The sequence below is a fragment of the Orcinus orca genome, chromosome 3, assembly GCF_937001465.1.
Source record: "Orcinus orca chromosome 3, mOrcOrc1.1, whole genome shotgun sequence".
NCBI lineage: Eukaryota > Metazoa > Chordata > Mammalia > Artiodactyla > Delphinidae > Orcinus > Orcinus orca.
Genome location: NC_064561.1, coordinates 35,178,326 through 35,203,548, shown reverse-complemented (window position 1 = coordinate 35,203,548; position 25,223 = coordinate 35,178,326). Strand labels below are relative to the sequence as shown.

General features: G+C 38.9%; 1 protein-coding gene across 6 annotated transcripts in view; it reads left to right on the top strand.

The window, feature by feature from the left end:
• The window catches only part of HMMR (hyaluronan mediated motility receptor), a 44,096-nt gene extending 19,433 nt beyond the window's left edge, over positions 1-24,663 (top strand). For 2 of the 6 annotated variants that reach the window (XM_033432037.2, XM_033432040.2), the window contains 6 exons: positions 3,561-3,707; positions 3,954-4,106; positions 4,193-4,292; positions 5,634-5,810; positions 8,513-8,675; positions 24,460-24,662. In XM_033432037.2, coding sequence (XP_033287928.2) covers positions 3,561-3,707; positions 3,954-4,106; positions 4,193-4,292; positions 5,634-5,810; positions 8,513-8,675; positions 24,460-24,545 — 826 coding nt within the window. In that variant the 3' untranslated portion in view covers positions 24,546-24,662. Of the gene's footprint in view, positions 1-3,560; positions 3,708-3,953; positions 4,107-4,192; positions 4,293-5,633; positions 5,811-8,512; positions 8,676-9,453; positions 10,033-24,459 lie in introns of those variants that run through there. The other 4 variants (XM_004271968.4, XM_033432039.2, XM_033432041.2 and 1 more) reach the window with 3 other exon arrangements.
• Positions 24,664-25,223: the final 560 nt, after the last annotated feature.

Below are 25,223 nucleotides of genomic sequence, written 5' to 3'. Positions count from 1 at the left end.
ATATAATTTGGGGGTAAGGGCTCTTCTTTTATCTATTTTAGTATGTTCAACAAATAGAAAAGATATACAATGTATACATAAATTATAAAGCATAAAGGTAAAATTAACATGCATGAGCTCATAGAAGACAACCTACAGGCTAAAAGATTTTCAACCGCTTGGTATATATATGAGTTCTTCCACTATCCCATCTTCATGCCTTCATGCTTTCCTCCGACAGATAACACCATCTCAGAGTCTACATTGATTATTTCCTTGCTTTTTTTCCTGTGTATAACTGTATAGCATGTATATCCATATGAATAATATATTATCTAGTTTTGTTTTTTCCTGAACTTCACCAAAAATGTCATGTAGTGTATGCCATATCCTGGGACTTGCCCTTTCACTCTGCATTAGGTATGTTTCTAGGATTCAATCACAGTGTTGCCAGTGTTCATTCATGGTCACTGTTACAGAATATTTGATTTTATCAATCTACCACTATTTATCCATTCTCAGTTTGGGCTTTTGGGTTGTTTCCCATTTCTTTCATTTTTTTAATAGTACTCAATGAATATTCTTGTGGTCTCCTAGTATACACGTGTAAGAATTTATCTAAAGTAATATTTAAGTGAATGTTCAACCTTAAAATTTAATGCCCAAATCACTTTACAAAGTGGGTGTGAAAATCTACACTCCTACTAGTGATGTGTGAGTTCTCAATGATCTATCTCCCCTCCAAAACTTGTCAGACTTCATAAATTTTGCCAGTGTAATAAATGTAAAAGAGCTTTTTCTTATGGATGATTTATCTTTCCTTTTCTGTAACAGGCTTGTATGTGACTTTTTTTCATTTCTCTCTCATTTCATTTCTGTTATTTGTTGATTTGTAGTTTTTATCAGTGATATGGATTGCAAATATCTTCTCGCAAAGTGTGGCTTGTCTTTTCATTTTCTTTATGGTTTCTTCTTTTTTTTTTTAAAGCTTGTGTCTCACTACCTCTTTTCTTTATTAATTTTTATTTTTGGGGGGTAACATTTATATACAATATTGTATATGTTGTAGGTGTACAGTATCTTTTTCTGTTATACATATACATATATCTATTCATCTTTGGATTCTCTTCCCACGTAGGTTATTACAGAGTGTTGATAGACCTCCTTGGTATACATAGGTCCTTGCTGATTATCTATTTTTTTTCTTTATTTTTTTGGCTGCATCGGGTCTTAGGTGCAGCACGCAGGATCTTCATTGGGGCATGTGGGATCTTTCATTGCGGCATGCGGTCTCTTTGTTGCAGCGCTCGGGCTTCTCTCTAGTTTAGTGTGCAGGTTTTCTCTCTCTAGTTGTGGTGCCCGGGCTACAGGGTGGATGGGCTCTATAGTTGTGGCGCGCGGGCTCAAGAGTGTGTGGGCTCTGTAGTTTGTGGCACATGGGCTCTCTTGTTGAGGCATGCGACCTCAATAGTTGTGGCACTCGGGCTTAGTTGCCCCACGGCATATGGGATCTTAGTTCCCTGACCAGGGATCGAACCCGAGGCCCCTGCATTGGAAGGTGGATTCTTTACCACTGGACCATCAGGGAAGTGCCTATGGTTTCTTCTGATGAACAGAAATTCTTGATTTTAATGTGCTTAAGTTTACAAATTTTTATTGAACACGTTCACATCCAAAACTTCTTTCTATCCCAAGAACATAAAGATATTCACCTATTTTTTTTCTAAAAGTTCCAAAGTTTCACTTTTCATTTTTCCACCTAGAACTGATTTCTGTATGTGTAGTGATAAAGGGATAAAATTTACTTTTGTTTTCCCATATGGATAATCAATTGCCTAGTACCCATTCATTGACTAGTACCTTCTTTCCCCTGTGATCTGTTCCTACATCTGATATATTATGACATACATATATATATACACACACATAATGTATGTGAGTATATATATTTTAATTATAATTTACGCATGTCAACATGAATATGAATTATATAGATTAAATATATATATAATTTTTAGTGCTATTCTCAACCCTGAAAAGCGATTTCCCTTCTTGCTATTTTAAAAAGTACTGCCTTAAGAAGTTTTCAACCATTCTATGATGTCACTCACCATCAGTATGCTAATAACATTAAAATTTATTTCTTCAAACCAGACCTATCCTTTCAGCTTCCTACCCATGTATCCAGCTTCCTACTTGACTTCTGCAAGTAGATATCTCACTATCGTCTAACATTAACCTGACCAAAACAGCTCTTGATCTCCTTTCTACCTCTTTCTCCCTCTAGTTTCTCATTCTTGTTGAGCCCAGTCAGTGATATCTCCATCTTCTGAGTTTCTCGTTCTTTAAATCTTAGAGTCATCTTGATCATTTTCTCTCCCCTTCTCCCAACATCCAATCTATTTCTTGAATTTTTCAATTCTGCCTCCAAAAGAGAGCTCATATCTTACCATTGCCAACTCCTTGGTTCAAGATTCTTTTACCACTCACCTGGGCTGAAAATTAATTGCCTTCTAGTTAATCCTCCAGTTTAGCATTCCTGCCCCTTCCCCAGTCAGTTCTCCATGTATCTCTAGAATAATCTACACACTTTTTAGAGACCTTTGAAGTCTCTCCTTTATCCCTCAGGTAATCCCACTCACTGTGCCCCACCAGTGATGACTGGCCTCATGCCTCTTGCTTCTGCCCCTGCCTCTCTTGTTCATTAGACTCCAGTCCCAGCTCTTTATGGACTGTGTTCTACCTGTCTCTGAGCACATATGCATCCTTTCCCTCTGAAATACTTGTCCCCAACTGGTTAGCTAAATCCTTCCTATCCATCATGTCTCAGCTTAACTGTAAATTCCTCAGAAAGGCCTCTTCCATTTCTATCAGCTAATCAGCGAAGGTGTTCTGTAGTTTTCCTTCAAAACACTTACTACAAATTTAATTATATATATTTATTTTTCCTTTTTTTTTTTTTTTTTTTTTTTGCAAAGACCTGTGGGGGCATTTTTTTCCCTCTCTTACCCACAGGATGATAAAGTCTGTGACAATAGGTGGAAGGATGTGTGGGCTTTTTGTTTGGGGATAATTTCGATGTTTGGTAGTTGATTTCTTTGCATCTCTAGGCCTAGTTTCCGCACATAGTAGGCACTTGACTCTTTAAATGAACAGCATGTGTCATATAAGTTCATATAAGTACTGACTTCAAAACATTGAATTCTTACCTATGCAAATGCAAAAATAGATAAGATTTTATTTGTTTTACCTAAAAGCAGCAGTCGCCAACCTTTTTGGCACCAGGGACTGGTTTCATGGAAGATAGTCTTTCCATGGGGTTGGGACTGGGAGGGGCGGGGCCGTGGTTCAGGCAGTAATGCCAGTGATGGGGAGTGGCAGATGAAGCTTCACTAGCTCGCCCCGCAGCTCACCTCCTGCTGTGCGGCCCTGTTCCTAACAGGCTGCAGACCGCTACCAGTCCACGGGCAGGGGTTGGGAACCCCTGCCTAAAAGTGCGTAAAATATAAGCTAATCAGCTATAGGTTTGTCCTGCATACAGCAGTTAGAAAAATCCTTTAACCTTTTTTCTTTTTTATAAGCTATAAAGCATCAGCAGCAAGTGAGATAGAAGATCTTAAGGTGGAGAACATGTCACTTCACGAAAAAGTGGCCAAGGCTGAGAAAAGTGCAGAGGATGTTCAGCATGAGATATTGGCAACTGAGAATGCAAATCAAGAATATGCAAGGTATTGGGGAAAAATAAAACCTGGTGATATCTGTGACCTGAGAACCATTAAGACAATTTAATGTTGTTGAATGCCAGCTACTAAGTGATGCAGGAAACTGTAGTCCCATGGCTTGCTTTGTGTGATCTTCAATTGCAAATTAAGAATTTACACAGTTAAAAAAGTACAGTTCTTGATAGTTGCTTGAGTTAAAGAAACTAAAATGGCTGTAAATTGTTTAGTGGACTCTTCTCTCTCAAACCCAAGGATGCTTCTAGATCTGCAGACCAAATCAACACTTAAAGAAGCAGAAGTTAAAGAAATCACAGTTTCTTCTCTTAAAAAAATAACTGATTTGCAGAACCAACTCAAGCAACAAGGCGAAGACTTTAAGAAACAACTGGAAAAGGGAGAAGCAAGGTAATTTAAGTTTAGAACCGAAATGCCATGTGTCTCAGTTATTTTTTCTAGTATACTATGGTTTAAAATTTAATTTTCCCTTACAGAAAAGCTGGAAAAGAAAAATCAACGGCAGAATTAACTGAGGAAATGAATAAGTGGCGTCTCCTCTATGAAGAATTATATAATAAAACAAAACCTTTTCAGGTCTGTCAATTAGGACTTAGCTTACTTGTATTTAAGAATTCATGTTGTTCCCTGTCAGTCATGAAAGTGACATGGTTCTTCTGAAAGATCATTTTGCTGTGCCTTTACAGTAACAATTTAACTTCCCATTTTAAAAAGCCTATAAATTTTATTGCATTATTATGCATACTTTTTTTTTTTTTTTTTTTGGCTGCCTTGGGTCTTCGTTGCTGTGTGTGCGCTTTCTCTAGTTATGGTGAGCGGGGGCCACTCTTCATTGCAGTATGCATGCTTCTCATTGTGGTGGCTTCTCTTGTTGCGGACCACAGGTTCTAGGTGAGTGGGCTTCAGTAGTTGCAGCATGCGAGCTCAGTAGTTGTGGCATGCAGGCCCTAGAGCACGCAGACTTCAGTAGTTGTGGCATGTGGGCTCAGTAGTTGTGGCACACGGGCTTAGTTATTCCACGGCATGTGGGATCTTCCCGGACCAGGACTCGAACCCACGTCCCCTGCATTGGCAGGCGGATTCTTAACCACTGCGCCATGAGGGAAGTCCCTATGCATACTTTTTTTTTAATGTAATCTTTATAGGCTTAAAAATTACCTTTTAGGGACTTCCCTGGTGGTGCAGTGGTTAAAAATCCGCCTGCCAATGCAGGGGACATGGGTTCGAGCCCTGGTCCGGGAAGATCCCACATGCCGTGGAACAACTAAGCCCGTGTGCCACAACTACTGAGCCCACGCACCTACAGCCCATGCTTCTCAACAAGAGAAACCACCACAAAGAAGAGCAGCCCCTGCTCGCCGCAACTAGAGAAAGCCCGTGTGTAGCAATGAAGACCCAAGGCAGCCAAAACTAAAACTAAAAATTTTTAAATTACCTTTTAATAAGCTTCTTAAATTTAATAGCTTAGAAGGCTCTGCTGATGTGAACTTTTGATCAAGCTATGTAAATTTGTGACACTTACTTTGTTATGATTTTTCTCAGTGTTTCTCTAATACGCTGATCATAAAAGGATAAATGCTAATCTTGGTAGTTAAATAGAGTCAGAAGACAGTATTAGTTATAATGGGGTGATGTGGCTGATACAGATTAAGCTGGCTAGCAGGGCTTCTTTCCTCATTTCTTTCCCTCTGTTTTAATAGTGATCTTTGAAATGAAAAACAACTTGTTTTAAAAAGAGTCAATTTAAAAAAAAAAAAAAGGTCAATTTATGGAGAACCCTAAGAGTAAGTCAGCATAATGTTTTTTTATCTTTTGCCTTTTTATTTTCTTTCACTTTAGTTGTACTTATAGTTTATATGAGTCAAGTAAGATTTAGCAGCTTTAAATCTTAACTTTATAAAAAAATGTATTTTTCAGCTACAACTGGATGCATTTGAAGCAGAGAAACAGGCTTTGTTGAATGAACATGGTGCAGCTCAGGAGCAGCTAAATAAACTAAGAGATTCGTATGCTAAATTATTGGGTCATCAGAATCTAAAGCAAAAAATCAAGCATGTTGTGAAATTGAAAGATGAAAATAGCCAACTCAAATCGGTTTGTAAAATCACATTTAGTTCTGTTGATATTGATATTGGGGTGGGGTGGGTTTTATTTTATTAGGGTAGTGCTGACCTCATAAAATGAGCTGGGAAGTGTTTCATCCTTTCCGTTTTTTTGGAATAGTTTGTGAATAACTGGTATTAATTCTTTATTGAATGTGTAGTAGAATTCAGTGGTAAAGTCATCTGGACCTGGGCTTTTCTTTGTGGGTGGTTTTGATTGCTAGTTAAATCTATTTGCTTATTAGAGGTCTATCAGATTGACTATTTCTTTTTGAGACAGTTTCAGGAGTTTGTGGATTTCTTGGAACTTGTTCATTTCATTTTAGTTATTTGATTTGTTGGTATACAATTGTTCATAATATTCCCTTACAATCCTTTTTATTTTAGTAATATCAGTAGTAATGTCCCCTCTTTCATTTCTGATTCTAGTAATTTGAGTATACTCCCTTTTTTTAGTTCCTTTACTTCTGCGAACATGTTTATAATGGCTTTAAAATCTTTTTTGGATAAATTCAATATCTGATTACTCTCTTGGACAGTTTTTGTTGCCTGCTTTTTCCCAGTATATAGGTCATGCTTTCCTGTTTGCATACTTTGTAATTTTTTGTTGGAAAATGGATGTTTTAGGTAAGATGTGGTAGCACCTCTGGGTACTGCTATCCCTTTCCAGGTATGTTGTTATTTCTTATTTAGTGAAGTGTATTCCTCCTCCCCAGCCCCAGTAGTTTGTGCCACTGATGTTGCTACTGAGGAAGGTTCGGTTTGGGGTGTGCCCACAGTCACCTGAGATGACTTTGGTTTTGGTAAGGCTGTCTTCCTCTCTCCCCAAATACTCATAGCTGCTGGCTTATCCCTCTGTTATTTTCAACAATGCCCTGGGGCATAATAAGTTGCTGTACAGACTAATCCAATCTAATTCTGGCTCCTTTGTTGGAATTGTGTCTTATGTCAGTACTCCAGGAGGGCTCCTCCCTCTCGTCTCATTCAGCAGTTCTCCTCTACAAAGCAGACAGCCTACCATTTAGCCTACATTTTTTTTTTTTTTTTTTTTTTTTTTTTTTTTGCGGTACACAGGCCTGTCACTGTTGTGGCCTCTCCTGTTGCGGAGCACAGGCTCCGGACGCACAGGCTTAGCAGCCATGGCTCACGGGCCCAGCCGCTCTGCGGCAGGTTGGAATCTTCCCGGACCGGGGCACGAACCCGCGTCCCCTGCATTGGCAGGCGGACTCTCAACCACTGCGCCACCAGGGAAGTCCTAGCCTACATTTTGAATCACTTTCCAATTCCCTTGCACTACAAATTCTACTATTCTATTTTTTTTTTTTTTTTTGGCTGCATTGGGTCTTCATTGCTGCGCATGGGCTTTCTCTAGTTGCGGCGAACAGGGCCTACTCGTCGTTGCAGTTCATGGGTTTCTTATTGTGGTGGCTTCTCTTGTTGCAGAGCACAGGCTCTAGACACATGGGCTTCAGTAGTTGTGGCACACGGGCTCAGTAGTTGTGGCTCACAGGCTCTAGAGCACAGGCTCAGTAGTTGTGGCACACAGGCTTAGTTGCTCTGCAGCACGTGGGATCTTTCCGGACCAGGGCTCGAACCCGTGTCCCTGCATTGGCAGGTGGATTCTTAACCACTGCGCCACCAGGGAAGTCTCTCTACTGTTCTTGAGAGCACCCTTCAGCTTGAACTTCTCTAAGCTCTGTTGCAAGTGAAGTCAGTTCCTTTGGGAATAAATTAGGAGCTCTGTGTTTTATAGCCTGCTTCTCCCACCAGGCAAAATTTCTGAGCCCAGGCTTCAGAGCTGGATTGCGGACAATGGCAAGCTTTTCTCTGAATGACACCTCTGTCCCAGTAGCTAGATGCTCAATAGACTTGGGGGGAGAGAGAGATGGGGAGCACCCTGAGGTTCTCTCACCTTGCCTTTCTTGGTTTGAAACCATTGTCTCATGAGCCAGGGAAAGGGTGATCAGGGTCTCAGTATTTCCAGCACTCTGCACCTGAGATAAGGCCTCCATTCCTTGGAAGAAAAGACCTTCCACCTCTCAACAACATTTGCTGTGGTTCAGAGCAACAGGTAGCTGGGGGGCAAGATGAGAGATGCTGATGTCCTGCTCCTCCTGGCAGGAAAAGCCTCTGACTGAGAGCTAGGGAAAGAGGGAGCCCTGTGCACTTGGCTGCAAGGGTCTGATGGTAAAGTCTTTGCTTCGCTAAGCAGGGATTGGAGAGAAAGGGAACAGGACTGGTTCAAACACAATAGACCGCTGCCTTTTTTAACCACCTTTTTGTGGATCTGCTTGAATAAATATTTCTTCACTTGCTGTTTCACCTTAAGACCATTTTCAGAGGCTTTAATTGGTTGCCTTTTTATAATTTTTTATATCACTAGGGAACAGGTCAGCAGAGCTTCTCATGCTATCATGCTTGTAGTGGATCTCAGCATTTAATTTGGTGTTGAACTTTTATCAGAAACATAGCTTTGTATCTGTAGAGGGACAAGAAGATTTAAATGACTTGTCTTCTTTGTTGCCGCTGTTCAAAGTCGTTTTGTAATTTATAATCTGAAAGCCTATATCTAGTAGGCTTTTGCCATTAAGTTTCGAAAAATGAACAACTTTGGAATTGTCAGTAACATTGGTAATGCATTTCACCAACGTGATCTTCAATAATTATTTATTGACTGTATTTTTTCTTATATAGGAGGTGTCAAAACTCCGCGCTCAACTTGCTAAAAGAAAACAACATGAAACAAAACTTCAGGAGGAATTGAATAAAGTTCTGGGTATCAAACACTTTGATCCTTCAAAGTCTTTTCTTCATGAAAGTAAAGAAAATTTTGTTCTCAAAACCCCGCTAAAAGAAGGTAAGAAATGAATAAATGTCCATAAGTCTCATCTTCCTTTGGATTTCCTTTCACAGCATTGAGCAAGTTATCCATCTTTGTGAAAAGTTGTTAACAGTTTCTGATATAAAAGAAATTCTTACTGAGATTTTTTGTATAAAATGCCTTTTCTTTCCTGCTTCCATACTCTCTATTCTCCATTTCTTCAAATCCCATCTGTCCTTCAAGCCCAGCTCAAGTTATATCTTCCTTGAAACCTTGTCTGACTTTTTTGCTCCTACTCACCCCCTACCAGAGTTAATCCCTCTATCATACCCTTGGCTTTTTTTTTTTTTTGCGGTCCGCGGACCTCTCACTGTTGTGGCCTCTCCCACTGCGGAGCACAGGCTCCGGACGCGCAGGCTCAGCGGCCATGGCTCACGAGCCCAGCCGCTCCACGGCATGTGGGATCCTCTCGGACCGGGGCACGAACCCGTGTCCCCTGCATCGGCAGGCAGACTCCCAACCACTGTGCCACCAGGGGAGCCCCCCCTTGGCATTTTTAACCTAAATGTCCAATTTGTAATTTTGAAGAAGTAGATTTTCCTTCTTTCTTGACTACAAATCTCTGTATCTTTGACAATAAACTGAAATTGGCTGAAATAGTGAATGAAGAAATATAAATAAAATTATGCTAAAGAGCGCACGCATTGCTTCATCTGCCTTAGAGAAGATAGAAGGTGCCTGTTTTTAGTTCATAATGACTGATGAATTCATTTTAATTTAGAAAACTAACACTGCTGTTTAATACTCCTTTCAGGCAATACAAACTGCTCTTAATGGAGTTTCAAGAATCATGCAAGTAAACATCTGAAAAGCCTGTTGAAGATTATTTCATTCTTATTATTTTTATTGTTATTGTTGCTACTTTTGTTATTATTGTTTGTAATGAATATTTTTAAATCTCGTATTTAATATTAACTTCCTCTCCTTACATATGTGAAAGGAAGTTCAGAATTTTTACATTTACTAAATGTCTCTGACATTTTAGTTTCTATTGTCAGTACTTCTTCCTTGATGCTCACCCTTATTACCTCATTCTAAACCTTCTGACAGGCTTTCCAGCTTTGCAGCTCATTCCATCAAGTCAATATTCTTTTAAAAATGCTGACTCTCAAACTATTATTTCTGTATTCTGAAACCTTAGGTGGTTTCAAGACTCTAATCCCCAGGTTTTTTAGTTTGATATTGGAGGCCTTGTCTAATCTGAACCTTAAGGGCTAAAATACCTTGACTTGGGCTTGCCTCTATTTTGATTCTCCTAATAATGTTCGTTCTGTCCTGCCCATCATCCATTTATCCAGTTCAAGTAAGAAATAAAGGTATGCTTAATTCTGTAGCAACCTCTTTATCTCTTACCAAAGTCACTGAGTTGGTTAATAATTTATGGATTCCTAGACCCCATCCCAGTCCTCCTAAATTAAAATCTGGGGTTTGGTCTGAAAATCTGCATTTTTAACAAACTGCGGTTAATTCTTAGAAACTCTGCTCATAACCTCTTTAGAGAATTTGTCTTATGCTACTTGGCATCTGCCTGATTCCTGGGTGTTTGATTTATATTTAAGTAATATGAAATAAAATCACACATTAAGTCATTGACCCAATTATACAACTTGTATTATATGAAGTTACGTTAATCCTTCTATTTAAGCTGTGTTTATTGTCTCGGCCCTCCCCTCCCCAACTTGTCTCCAGAATCACTAATGGTAATATACTACTTAGAAAGTGGTTATTCTCCATCTAAAATATCTGATTAACACATTTGGTATGATATTATAGTCCATCTTTTTTGTAATGTTTCCCCATTGATGGACCAACAGAGACTATTACAGTAAGAATAACTTTTCATAATAAATTATTTTATTAGATATTAATACATAATTAAGTTCAGAGGAAATGTAGAAATTAGAAAAATTGTCTAATAAAATGAAATAGTTCAGGGCTTCCCTGGTGGCGCAGTGGTTGAGAGTCCGCCTGCCGATGCAGGAGACACGGGTTCGTGCCCCGGTCTGGGAAGATTCCACATGCCGCAGAGCGGCTGGGCCCGTGAGCCATGGCCGCTGAGCCTGTGCGTCTGGATCCTGTGCTCCGCAACGGGAGAGGCCACAACAGTGAGAGGCCCGCGTACCGCAAAAAAAAAAAAAAAAGAAATAGTTCAAGACTTCTGCTTTTAGCCAAGATGGAGTAACAGCGATCAGATTTATTGCTCCTCCTACCCTACACACACACACACACACACACACACACACACACACACACACACACACACACACACACCCCTAAAACTATCCAAAATGACAAAATATACAAAAGAATGATTTTCAAGGTGCTAGATATGAGATAAGAAACACAACAATCCCTTAGAGTTTAGGAAAATCAAGGTGAACCCTACAGTTGCTCGCTGTTTACAGCCTTGAGAGAGTTTCCAAACTATGATGCAGGGAAGGGGAACCCAGGCAGAGCCCACCGAACTAACTGAGTTGAAAAGACAGAACTGAGACCTGGGGAGATGAGAAAGAGGCTAGAGATTGCAGGACAGAGTACTAGAAAGGAGAAAATTGCAGGGAGAGAGAATTCTGGAGATACACAAAGGGTCCCTCAAGTAATCACCTGAATACTGACTAGTCGTATATATAAGGAAACTACCTGAAGCCTAGGGAAGAGCCACCCTCCAAAATTAAAAGTAACAGTGCTCAAAGTTCACACAGGCTAGAAAATACTGCCTGTTCCCACAAGCCAAACTGGAAAACCTCATGATAATAGGGCATTGAGTAGGGTATACAGAAGTGTTCAGTACTGGGTAATAATTAGTACTAAAATGACCACTGCTCTAGTCCCACCTAACAAATCTTAAAAGGAAGACCCAAAAGGATCAGACTCTAAGAAACTTAATTATTACATCCCAGAACAAAACCCAAGAAAAGTTATAGGCTTATAAAAATATCAAGCACTCAAAAAAGTAAATTTTAAAGTAACATGTAATCAAAACAAGATTCTAAAAATGAACAGAACACCAAGGTGCTCTGGGACAACTTCAAGCAGCCTAATATATATGTAATCAGAGTTCCCAGAAGATAGAAGGAGGGGACAGAAAAATCATTTGAAGAAATACTGGTGGAAACATTTCCAAATATGATGAAAACTAGAAATCTAGGAACAGTAAATATGAAACATCACAAATTGCTGAAAAGCAATGATAAAGAAAAACTCAACCTAAAACTATCTCAACAAAAATAGTTCTCAGAAGCAAAGATGAAAACTTACTTTCAGACATAAAAAACTTTTTTCTTATTAGTGTCTTTAAAATATAATTGACTGTTTAAACAAAAAGAATAGCAATGTGGTCTGTAGTTTATACATACTTAAAATTAGAGTATGACAGCAATAGCTCAAAGCCCTGGAGGGGAGAATGCAAGTATATGATTGTAAGTTCCTTATACTGTATGTAAAGTGGTATAATGTTACTTGAAGACAGACTGGTAACTTAACAATGTGTACTGTAAACCCTAACACAATCACTAAAATATAACACTTGTAGCCAATAAACCAACAAAGAAGATAAAACGGAATCATAAAAAAATATTCAATTAATTCAAAAAAAGGCAGAAAAAGAGGAAAAGGAAAACAGAACAGAGGGGTCAAAAAGAAATCAAATAGCAGTATGATGAATTTAAACTTAACCATATCAATAGTCACATTAAATGTAAATGGTCTGTATACCTCAATTTAAATGCAGAAATGATCAAATTAGATTAAAAAGCAAGACTTGACTATATGCTGCCAACAAAAATACACTTCAAATATAATGACAAAAACAGGTGAAAAGTACAAGGGTGTTAAAAGATACACCATGCTGAAGGGAGAGGAAGACCTGGGCCCTCCTTCCTCCCACAAACACACTGATTCAACAGCAATACAGACAAATTCCGTTTGGAAATGGGGAAAGAATAGTCTCTCCAACAAATAGTGTTGGGAAAACTGGATATCCAAATGCGAAAGAAGGAAATTGGAACCTTATCTTACACTACACAAAAGTCAACTAAAAAAGGATTAAAGGCTTAAACGTAAGACCTTAAACTAAAACTACGGTAACAAAACATGGAAAAGACTTAATGACATTGGTCTTGGCAACAGTTTCTTGGTTATGATACCAAAAGGTCAATCAAGCAAAGCAAAAATGGACAAGTGGGACTAGATGCAACTAAAAACTTTCTGCATGACAAAAGAAGCAAAGTAAGTATTGGCAAGGGTGTAGAAAAAATAGAACTCTTATACACTGTTGGTGGAAATTTAATATGGTGTGACGCTATGGAAAATAGGATGGAGCTTCCTCAAAAAATTAAAAATAGAACTACCATATGATCCAGCAATCCCACTTATGGGTATTTATCCTAAATAATTGAAATCGGGATTTCAAAGAGTTATTTACACTTCCACGTTCGTTGCGTTGTTATTCACAATAGCCAAGATGTGGGAATGGATAAGGAGAATGTGATACATACCTGCAATGGAATATTATTCATCCTTTAAAAAGAAGGAAATCCTGCCATGTGCAAGAAATGGATGAATCTTGAGGACATTATACCAAGTAAACTAAATTAATCACCAAAGGACAAAAACTGCATGATTCCACTTATATGAGATATCTAAAATAGAATCATAGAAGCAGAGAATACAATGGTGGTTGCCAGGGCCTGGGTGGTGGGGGAAATGGGGAGTTGCTAATCAACAGGCATAAAATCTCAGTTATGCAAGGTAAGTTCTAGAGATCTGCTCTACAACATCATGCCTATAATTAAAATACTGTATTTTACACTTAAAATTTTCTTAGAGGGTAGATCTGTTAAATATTCTTACCACAAAAAAAAAAAAAGGATATGCCATGATAATGTTAACCAATTGAAAACAAAAACTAGAGTAGCTGTATTAATATCAGACAAAATAGATTTCAGAGCAAAGAATATTACTGGGAATATAAAGAAGTTCATTTCATAATGATAAATGAGTCAGTTCATCAGGAGGCCAAAATCTAAACATTTATGTACCCAGTCATGGTCTCAAAATACATGAATCAAAAATTGATAGATTTGGGCTTCCCTGGTTGCACAGTGGTTAAGAATCTGCCTGCCAATGCAGGGGACATGGGTTTGAGCCCTGGTCTGCGAAGATCCCACATGCCACGGAGCAACTAAGCCTGTGTGCCACAACTACTGAGCCTGCGCGCCTAGAGCCCATGCTCTGCAGCAAGAGAAGCCACCGCAATGAGAAGCCCGCGCACCGCAGAGAAGAGCAGCCCCTGCTCGCCACAACTAGAGAAAGCCCTTACGCAGCAACAAAGACCCAACGCAGCCAAAAATAAATACATATTTTTTTAAATTGATAGATTTACAAGGAGAAATAGAAAAATCTGTAATTATAGTCAGAGATATCAATAGCCTCCCTCATTAAATTGTAGAACAAATAAATAGAAAATGAGAAAGAACATAGAAGATTTAAAAAATACTGTGAACCAACTTGATCAAATTGACATTTATAGACATCACCTAACACCAGCAGAATACTTTTTAAGTGAGCACACAAAATTTACCAAGATTGGTTATACACTGGACCATGAAAACAGTCTCAATAAATTTAAATGGATTCCAGTCAAACCAAGTATGTTCTCTGTCCACAATAGAATTGAATTAGAAATCAATAGCAAAAATCTCTGGAAAACCCATAAATGGTTGGAAATCAATTATCACACTTTTAAGTGAGCCACTGGTCAAAGAATAAATCAAAAGAGAAATTAGAAACTATTTTGAACAGAATGAAAGTGAAGACACAACATATCAAAACGTGAAATGCTGCTAAAGCAGATTTAGCACAAAATTACTTCACTGATGGCCTATATTTCAAAAAAAAGAAAGGTTTCAAATCAATGACCTCAGCTTTTACCTTAGAAATAAGAAAGAAAAGAGCAACTTAAATCCAAAGTAAGTAGAGGAAAAGGAATAATAAAGGTCAGAGCAGAAATCAGTAAACAGGAAAACGAAAAAACAATAGAGAAAAATCAATGAAAATAATTCATTGAGAAAAGCCAATAAAATTGATAAACATCTAGCTAGACTGATAGAGAATATACAAATACATAAACTAGCAATATCAGGAATAAGAAAGGTGACATTATTTTGTGTGTGATGGATATATTCACTATCTTGATTATGGTGACAACTTTATGGGTATGTATATCAAACATACCAAATTGTTCAAATTGTACACTTTAAATACATACAGTTTATTATGTCAGTTATACTTCAGTAAAGCCCTTAAAAAGTAGTTCATTCTGCAACTAAAGTTTTAGTATTGTGATTATTCTTGTCTCTTGGGCTACTGGTTTTAAATGGCTTTATTTCTGAAGAACTTTTTGGGGTCTTTGCGGATTTTTTTTTTTTAGATTTATTTTTTATTGACCTAAGACCTGTTCATTTGTGTGTGTGTGTGTGTGTGTGTGTGTGTGTGTGTGTGTTTAATTCTTTTTTTTAACATCTTTATTGGAGTACAATTGCTTTACAATGTTGTGTTAGTTTCTGCTGAATAACAAGGTGAATCAGCTGTACGTATACCCATATCCCCTTCGTCTTGCGTCTCCCTCCCACCGTCCCTATCCCACCACTCTAGGTGGTCACAAAGCATTGAGCTGATCTCCCTGTGCTATGCAGCTGCTTCCCACTAGCTATCTATTTACATTTGGTAGTGTATATATGTCAGTGCTACTCTCTCACTTCGTCCCAGCTTACCCTTCCTCCTCCCCATGTCCTCAAGCCCATTCTCTATGTCTGCATCTTTATTCCTGTCCTGCCATCAGAACCGTTTTTTTTTTAGATTCCATATATATGTGTTAGCATAAGGTATTTGTTTTTCTCTTTCTGACTTACTTCACTCTGTATGACAGACTAGTAAGACCTGTTCATTTTTACATGCATTATTTTTAGTTAAGATTTGTTCAAAGGAAATTAGTTTTCATTCTTAGAAAATTTTGAGCTTTGTTTTGGGGGGAGGGTTTCAGAATGTGTTTGTTTTTAAATTATTAACAGAAGAAAATCCCTTAAGGGAAAAAAAATATGCCCTTTTTTGTAGATGCTAATGATTTCTTCCCTTTTGAGATTATGAGGAAAATGGGACAGTTGTTAGGAGGAATCTTTGGTACCACATGTATGATGGTTTCAGATTGAGAATGTCAAGTCCCAAACCTTATTTTCTTGTCCCCACCTAACCCCTCTCATCCCCAGCATTATACAATCCTTCGAGTATGAAATGGTAGACAACCCCTTTATCTCATTATATAAAGTACTAAATTCCATTTATTAGCAGTTTTAATAGATATTTGGAACAGCTTCAAAATATATTCCCATATTTTGGCTAACACTACTCCAGAGTGCCTATAATTTCTGAGAAGCACCCAATCTTGAAAAGCCACATATTGGAAAGTGTTCACGGTTAAGCCCTAATAAAGATTTACAAGTACTCAGCTCCTGAAGACTGGGCTTCTGAACATATAGGTCTTAACTAATCAAGTTGATCCCAATTTTCCTCCTACTGCAGATAATATTTTCCAGAGATGGCCACAATAATATCTCCTAACCAACACGCTCTTCTTTGAAGTGACATTCTCTTCCATTGCGAGACAGTGGTCTGTTTCCTCCCCACGCCATGAATTGGGAAGGCCCATTAACTATAGTGGAAGTGGCACTATGTAACTTCAGTAGCTAAGTCATCTATATTAGTTTCATATTGCTGCTGTAACAAATTGACCCCAAAGTTAGTGGTTTAAAACATCACAAATTTATTATCTAAAGATTCTGGAGGTGAGAAGTCTAAAATGCATCTTATGGGGCTGAAATCAAGGTGTTGGCAGGGCTGCATTCTTTCTGGAGGCTCCCGGGACAAATCAGTTTCCTTGTCTTTCTCAGATTCTGGTGGTCACCTGCATTCCTTGGTCCATAGCCCCTTCCTCCCTCTTCAAAGCATATCACTCAAATCTCTGCTTCCACTGTCACATCTTTTCTGATTCTGACCCTCCTGCTTCCTTCTTATAGGGGCTCGTTTGATTACCCTGGACCCACATAGATCATCAAGTATAATCCCCCAATCTCAAAGTCTTTAATTTAGTAACATCTGCAAAGTCCCTTTTGCCATGTAAAGTAACCTATTAACAGGTTCCAGAGATTAGGATGTGGGCATATGTGGTGGAGTCATTAGCTTGTCTACCATATTCATCAAAGATGATACAGTGTCTCCCTCGTGTTCTTGGATACTCATTCTTGGAAGCCATTCACCTTCAGTTGATTCCCATCCTTGGAGTTAGCTGCCCCAGGTGTGAAGCAGCAATGAATGGCCTGGGCTGAACCCTACCCAAATTACAGATTTGTGGACAAAATAGATGTTGCCATTTAAGCCACAAGGTTTTAGAGTGAGTTGTTACCAGACTACCTTCTATTTAATTCCCTTTACTACTTATCTTAGACTCAATGTTCCATCACTCTACCCTCTATCTTTGCATTCTTTTTCCTCTCACCTCCCTATTAAATTCAACACTTCACAGATTCAAATGTCTGTATCTTATGCTTTTGTACCCAGGCCGTCAAGCACTACTAAAGAAAATCGTCTAATTTCAGAGTTGGTGGCCATGGCAAGGTCCTGCTTTCTACCTTAACTAGGCTCTTAATGTCATCTAACATTATTGTTTCTTTTTCTTTCCCATTTTGAATTTTTCTCAAACCTCAGACTTTACCACCTCCCCTCAGCAGATGATAGCAACTTCTACTTCACAAAGAAAATTAAAATAACAATGGTGGAATTTCCTAAAAATGTAGATTATTCAACAAATGATTTTGAGATAACTGGCTTTCCGCATGTTGGAAAGAAGTTGCATCTTTTACCTCACTCTCGAACCAAAAATAAACTCCAGATTTAAATTAAAAAAAAAACAAAACGATATACATATATCCACTCTCTTTTAGATTCTTTTCCCATATAGGTCATCACAGTGTATTGAGAAGAGTTCCCTGTGCTATACAGTAGGTCCTTGTTAGTTATCTATTTGATATATAGTTAGTTATCTATTTGATATATATCATATTTGATATGACTGGATTTGTCAATCCCAGTCTCCCAATTTATCCCTCTTCACCCTGCTGTGCTTCCCCACCCCCACCCCCACGCCCCCCACCCCCCGGCAACCATAAGTTTGTTTTCTACATCTGTGACTCTATTTCTGTTTTGCTGTACAGCAGAAACTAACAAAACATTGTAAGTCAACTATACTCTAATAAAAATTTTTTTTAATTAAAAAAACTAGAAAACTATTACAAGATAATGTGGGAGAATGTCTTTATAATTTCAAAATGGAGAGGCTTTCTAAAGAAGATTATGAAGCCAGAAAAGATAGCTGTGATTTCTTAAAAAGTAAAAGAATCTGGATGTAGAAAAATTCCATAATAAAATGACAAACACAAAGTCATGCAATGCAAATTTCCTCTGATTAGAGGCTTTTTTAAATCAATAAGTAAACCAGATCCATACAGATGTAACTTAAAAGAAGAAATGCAAATGTTCTTCATTTTTGAGAAGATAATCTTACTCATCATCCAAGTTATGCAAAGTAAGATGAAATGTTAATCTTTCCATATCAGATTAACATTGATCAAAACTTTGATGACACACTAAGGTGAAGGTAGGAGGAAATGGCATATCATACAACTTAATCATAAAAATCATCGTTTTTTAAAATTAACTGATTTATTCATTTATTTTTGGCTGCATTGGGTCTTTGCTGCTTCGTGTGGGCTTTCTCTAGTTGTGATGAGTGGGGGCTACTCTTCGTTGTGGTGCGTGGGCTTCTCATTGCAGTGGCTTCTCTTGTTGTGGAGCATGGGCTCTAGGCTCGAGGGCTTCAGTAGTTGTGGCACACAGGCTCTAGAGTGCAGGCTCAGTAGTTGTGGTGCACAGGCTTAGTTGCTTCATGGCATGTGGGATCTTCCCAGACCAGGGCTCGAACCCATGACTCCTGCATTGGCAGGTGGATTCTTAACCACTGCGCCACCAAGGAAGTCCCCATAAAAATCATCTTGACAGTATCTGTTAAAGTCAAAAATCATGTGCTCTTTGATCCAGAAATTCCTCTTCTAGGACTTAATCTTTCAGATATCCATACAAATATGGATAGAATTCAGTATAAGAATATTCTCTACAAAACTGTTTGGTAGCAAAAGACAATGTAGTCCTTGATTAACTAAGTGCCTGATTAAGTACGTGCTTGATTAGCTAAGTACTTAGTGATCTAGCCAGGAGTTTCTAACCTTGTCCAGGTCAGGTCAGGAGGTGAGTGCTAAGGTAGAACCTCAAGAATTAGTAGGAGTGAGTCAGATGAAGGGGGCTGGGGATATGAGGATTCAGTGCAAATGTAAATTACATGAAATGGGAAGGTAGGAGAGTTTGGCATATTTGAGAAACAGAACATTCAGTATCACCAGCAGAAAAGTGGTGAGGAGTTAAACTGCAAGGGTAAGTAGATCTGATTGTGTGAATCATAAAGAGCAAAACATGCAATAAGAGTTTGATCTTTAACCTGTGGACAATGGTGAGCCATTAAAGGGTATTAGAGCAGCAACAGGTATGTGTTTCAGAACATCACTCTGACTGCTGAGTAGGAAATTAATTGAATGGGAATAAACCTGAAGTCAGACTATTCATCCAATACTATTTATGAATACCTCGTATATAGTTAGACACTGTCTAGTTGCTTTAAAAAAAAGACGATACTCCACGTAAGGGTAAAATGTGGCCTCTGGCCTGAGGAAGAATTCAAGGTTTTCTGGCTTGGGAAGTTGGAGGAAAGACCATACTATTCCTTGAGATAAAGAACTTGGGTTAAAAAAGCACATTTGCATAGGCAAGTTGACACTTTCGGTTTGATACACACTGAATTTGAGGAAGTGGAGATGTCAGGTAGAATCTTGCATACATACGCCCTCAGGAAAAGGCTCTGAACTAGAGACACACATCTGGAAATGATGACTGTGCCGATGGTAATTGATCTTTAGGATCAGTGAGATCTGCCCGAATGTTAGAGTCATTTAGCAACTCTCAAGATTTTTTAAATAACCACTGTGCTAGAGGCTATAGAAAGAACCAAGACAATTCCTACCTTCAGAGTTTACAGTATAGCTAGAAAGACAATCAGTCATCCTTATAAATGTAACATTACAAAGTCATTTAACTACTCTGAAGAAAAAGGAGCGCAGCTTTAATAGTGTTACAGGGATGAAGGTACAGATGATAATAAATGACCAGCAAGGGTTTACACCAGCTACATGAGTGAGTGGCCAATGAGGCTAGCTTTCCATAAAGTTGCTAAGTAGTAGTAGTTAGTAGTAGTAGTAGTAGTAATAGTCCTGGCTTTCTGCAAAAGAAGAGGGAGAGATTTTAGATCTTTCAGAATTCAGCTCTGATATGAGTGGACTGCATTCCTGAGGGAGTGTCAGGCTAGAGTGTACTGAAGTGTGTGGATGAGGTCTCTTTGGGAGGAATGAGCTAAACTTCGCTCTGTTTATTAAGTCTCTAAACTTTTGCCTCAAGGTTTTTGCCATGCTGCCTGCCAAGGAACATGCAGGACCTGGCCTGTGTGTGTTGGGCTGACAGGTAAAAATCCAAGTGATGAGAAGCTTGGGGTGTGTCTAGTTCCACTCAGGCCCTATCTCTCCATCATAGCCCTTAACTGTGAATACCCGTCCATGCTCCACACTAATGACAAGAGGGGATTGTCTGCAGTTTGGGATGCCCTGCCACCTTCCCCACTCTCCCTGGAACCCTTCTACCACATCCTCTCTTCTTGCTGCCATTCATGACTTCTACATGAACACCACATTGTACAGGGTGGGGCCCAGGAGGGTGGAGGCAGTGTAAAAGATAAGGCCCCAGAGTCTAAAGACATTGAGACATCTACTCTCATTACAAAGGTTTTAGTTAGGACTCCAAGTCTAGCTCATTCAATAGTCCTTTAAGTTAGAAGTCATCTGAACCTCAATCACAAATCAAATTTTGTCGACTAGATTTTCTGGAGACTGTTACAACAGAGAGGGTGGCTTCAATACCTTCTGTCTCCAGCTCAGTCACAGTAACGTTTATCCATTCTCCCTGAGCCGGAATTGATTGATCCTCTCCCTCCCCCATTCACTTCACAGTCCCTGTTAGCTCTAGATTCAAGAGAATAACAACAGCAGAAAAAATATTTGCTGTTTCTGTGTACTTTCACTTGAATCATCCTAATTCTCCTCCTGGCTCTACGGATGCTTGCCACCTGGGTAGGAAAAATTAAGGAAGTGCAGTAAGAAATGTAAAAACCATGAAGGTTAGTATTTCAAGATCTTATCCCACCATGCTACACTTCAAAGCTCACGTTGAGGGGTTTCCCTGGTGGCGCAGTTGTTAAGAATCCGCCTGCCAATGCAGGGGACATGGGTTCGGGCCCTGGTCCGGGAAGATCCCACATGCTGTGGAGCAACTGGGCCTGTGCGCTACAGCTGCTGAGCCTGCGCTCTGGAGCCCACGAGCCGCAACTGCTGGGATCCGCGCGCCTGGAGGCCGTGCTCTGAAACAGGGGAGGCTACTGCAATGAAAAGCCCACACACCGCAACGAAGAGTAGCCCCCAGCTCGAGGCAACTGGAGAAAGCCCGTGTGCAGCAACGGGGACCCAACGTAGCCAAAAATAATAAAATAAATTAATTAAATAAATTAAAAAAATAATCCACTGACATTAGGACATTTAAAAAAAAAAAGCTCACGTTGAGAGAAATGACCAAAGGAAGAAAATAAATGTAAAATTTGTGAAAGCCAATAAATGTTTATTGACATGCCTAAGCTAGAGATACTTAAAGCCACCTCTGAAAAAGGTACATAGTATGGCTCTTTCTCCTTTGTTAGTTCTCATATACTCTAACCCACTGTAGTTTGGTTTCTGTCCCCAGTCCTCTGTGAAGCCTCCTGCTAATTTCTCCAGTGAATTCTATCTTGCCAAATCCAATGGACACTTCTCTAGTTCCATCTTACTCTAATTCACAACTTCCTCTTTCTTGAAAGCTCTCATTTTTAGACTGCTGAGGCCATTTCCTTGGTTTTCCTTTCACCTGTTTCTTTCCTCACTCCTTTGCTGCACCATCCTGCACTATACTTGTAACTGTTGGGGTGAGTAAGGGATTAACCGTTTCTTCTTTATCCACACTCTCTTCCTACATGAGCTCACTGAATTTCATGAATTCAAACACCATCTTTACCACTTTGCCGCATCCGATGTGATAATTGATTTAGATGAGGAACGTCAATGGAGGCAATTTGGTGAAAGTTGTTAGGTTTCAGGTTATTTACAGATTCCAAAGTAGGACCCCAAAGATGACTTACTATTGCAAAAGGTAAAAAAAGTACCACTCTAACAAATGGGAAAACATAAAATCACTAATATTGAGATGATCTTTTGTCATCTAATGTGTTACAATATGGAATACACAGCATCGTCAATCTAATCAAGTCTCAAAAAAAATTCCCTTTACAGAACACACAAAGCTTAGTGGAATATTAAATGACTCCCTGAAGAAAATAATCAGATAATTGGTATCATCATTGGTATCTTCGAAAAGCCAAAGTGACGGGGAAAAAAAGTAGGAATGTCTGCACAAAAACCTGCACACATATGTTTACAGCAGATTTATTCATAATTGCCCAAACGTGGAAGCAGCCAAGATATCCTTCTGTAGGTGAATGGATAAATAAACTGTGGTACATCCAGACCTCCAGACAATGGAAGCTCATTCAGCACTAAAAATTACTAGCTCTCAAACCATGAGGAGACATAGAGCAGAAATCTTTTTTTTTTAAATTAATTAATTAATTAATTTTTGGCTGACTTGGGTCTTTGTTGCTGCACACAGGCTTTCTCGAGTTGCGGCAAGCGGGGGCTACTCTTGGTTGCGGTGCATGGGCTTCTCATTGCAGTGGCTTCTCTTTGTTGCGGAGCATGGGCTCTAGGCACGCGGGCTTCAGTAGTTGTGGCATGCGGGCTCAGTAGTTGTGGCGCACGGACTCAGTTGCTCCACGGCATGTGGAATCTTCACGGACCAGGGCTCAAATCCGTGTCCCCTGCATTGACAGGTGGATTCTTAACCACTGCGCCACCAGAGAAGTCCCAGAGGAGGAATCTTAGATGCATATTTCTAAGTGAAAGAAGCCAATCTGCAAAGACTACGCACTGTATGATGCCAAATATATAACATTCTGGAAAGAGCAAAACTATGGAGGCAGTAAAAAGATCAGTGGTTGCCAGGGGGTGAAGGGTGGGGTGGAATAAATAGGCAGAGCACAAGATCTTTAGGGCAGTGAAAATACCCTGTATGATACCACAGTGATAGATACATGTCATTATACATTTGTCTAAACCCATAGACTGTACAACAGCACAAGTGATCCATAATTTAAATTATGGGATTTGGGTGATTATGATTTGTCAGCATAGATTCATCAGTTGTGACAAATGTACCACTCTGATGGGGGATGTTGATAATGGGGATGCTGTGCATGTGTGAGGGTGGTGGGTATTTGAAAAACCTCTGTAACTTCCCTTCAGTTTTGCTATGAACCTAAAACTACTCTTTAAAAAAAAAAAATAAAGGTTTAATTCTTTTAAAAAAGTAGAAGTGTTGATTTAGATGAAAATAAAACTAATAAGATATAATAACCAAACAATATTAGGTAGAAGGTATAATGGTATCCATTAAGCTATTCTTTAAACTTTTCTGTAAGTTTGAAAATTTTTATAATAAAAAGTTTTAAAGGGGACTTCCCTGGTGGTCCAGTGGTTAAGAATCCACCTTCCAATGCAGGAGATGCAGGTTCGATCCTTGGTCAGGGAACTAAGATCGCACATGCCACGGGGCAACTAAGCCTGTGCGCCATAACTAGAGAGAGGCCTGCGTACCACAACTAGAGAAGAGCCTGTGCGCCACAGCAAAGACCCAATGCAGCCAAAAATAAATATTTTTTTAAAAAGTTTCCCCACATTAGCTAAAAAGTGATAACATATAATTTTAGCTCAGGCCTCTCCTCAAAGTCCTGACTCATGTATCCCTCATTCCTTATCACCCTCAGTTGATGGCATTACCACATACTTCACTGAAAATTGAAGCAGTCAGACAGGGACTTCCTCATCCTTCCTCTATTAAATTTTCCAACATAAATACTTATGTACTCGTATCCCTTGCCTTTACTCCTTACAAGGTGCAGCACCTTGTATTATTCTTCAAATACAGTAATTCCAAGGGGAGGATTATACTTCTCACCTCCATTGATGTTAGGCTGGGCCATGAAACTCGCAGTGTACCTCCCTTTAGGAGAATTATGCATCCCTGCCCTGGTAAATGTGAGTTGGTCAATGGCCCTGTTTCCAAAAAAGATCACATTCTGAGGTGTTGCAGCTTAGGACTTCAACATATCAACCCATAACACCTCCCACTGGTTAATGGATCATGCCCACTATCATATAAACATGATCTAATATTGGACCTGCTAAAACAAAACAAAACCTAAAACCCAAACTTACAATTCTCCTGGGATCTTCTATCACTCTCCAGCTTCCATGCCTTTACTTAACCCCTTCACAGGAAAAGTATTTGGAAGAATTTTCTACAGTATTGGCATCCATGTCTTTATTTTCCATTCTCTCTCCTCACCCTTCAGTTGAACTTCTGTACCCTCGCTCCACGAACCTGACAATTCCAATGGTCACTTCAGAGAATTTGGCAATGGTCACTGAATGGTGGTGATGGCTGCACAGCTCTGTCAATCTACTGAAAACCATTAAATTGTACAAACTGTACAATTAAATTGAGTTTTATGGTATGTGAATTATATATAAATAAAGCTATTTAAAAAAAAAATCCTTAAGCAGAGTGCCATCTTATGTTGCCTAGAAATATGTTACCTCCTAGAATGCAAATTTTCTTGCCAGTACAACATAAAAATAGTCTGACACAAACAAAAGCTAGTTTTGGTCAGTGTTTTCATCTTCAACATAAATATTTTGAATATTTGTTCTTTAAATATACATACTTCAATTTCGCTATTAGCAATCATCAACAGAAATAGACTCTCTACACTTTTTCTACTATTCTGCCTTTTCCTATAGTGATTTCTTTTCACAGTTAAGGTGTGCTGTCTCTTCAATCACTGGTGCTTAGAAGAGCAAACCAGTTATCTTTAGCAACAGAATAATGACAAACACATACCTTATTAATTTGGATTGTTTAGAATAAAGTCTACTTTGGGGGAAAAAACAATCAAAAAAGTATTATATTCATGTACTTACACAATTGAGAATTTAGTAAGAATAAAATAAGTTCACCAATAAATTCTGCTTTTTTTTTTTTTTTTTTGGCGGTACGCGGGCCTCTCACTGTTGTGGCCTCTCCTGTTGCGGAGCACAGGCTCCGGATGCGCAGGCT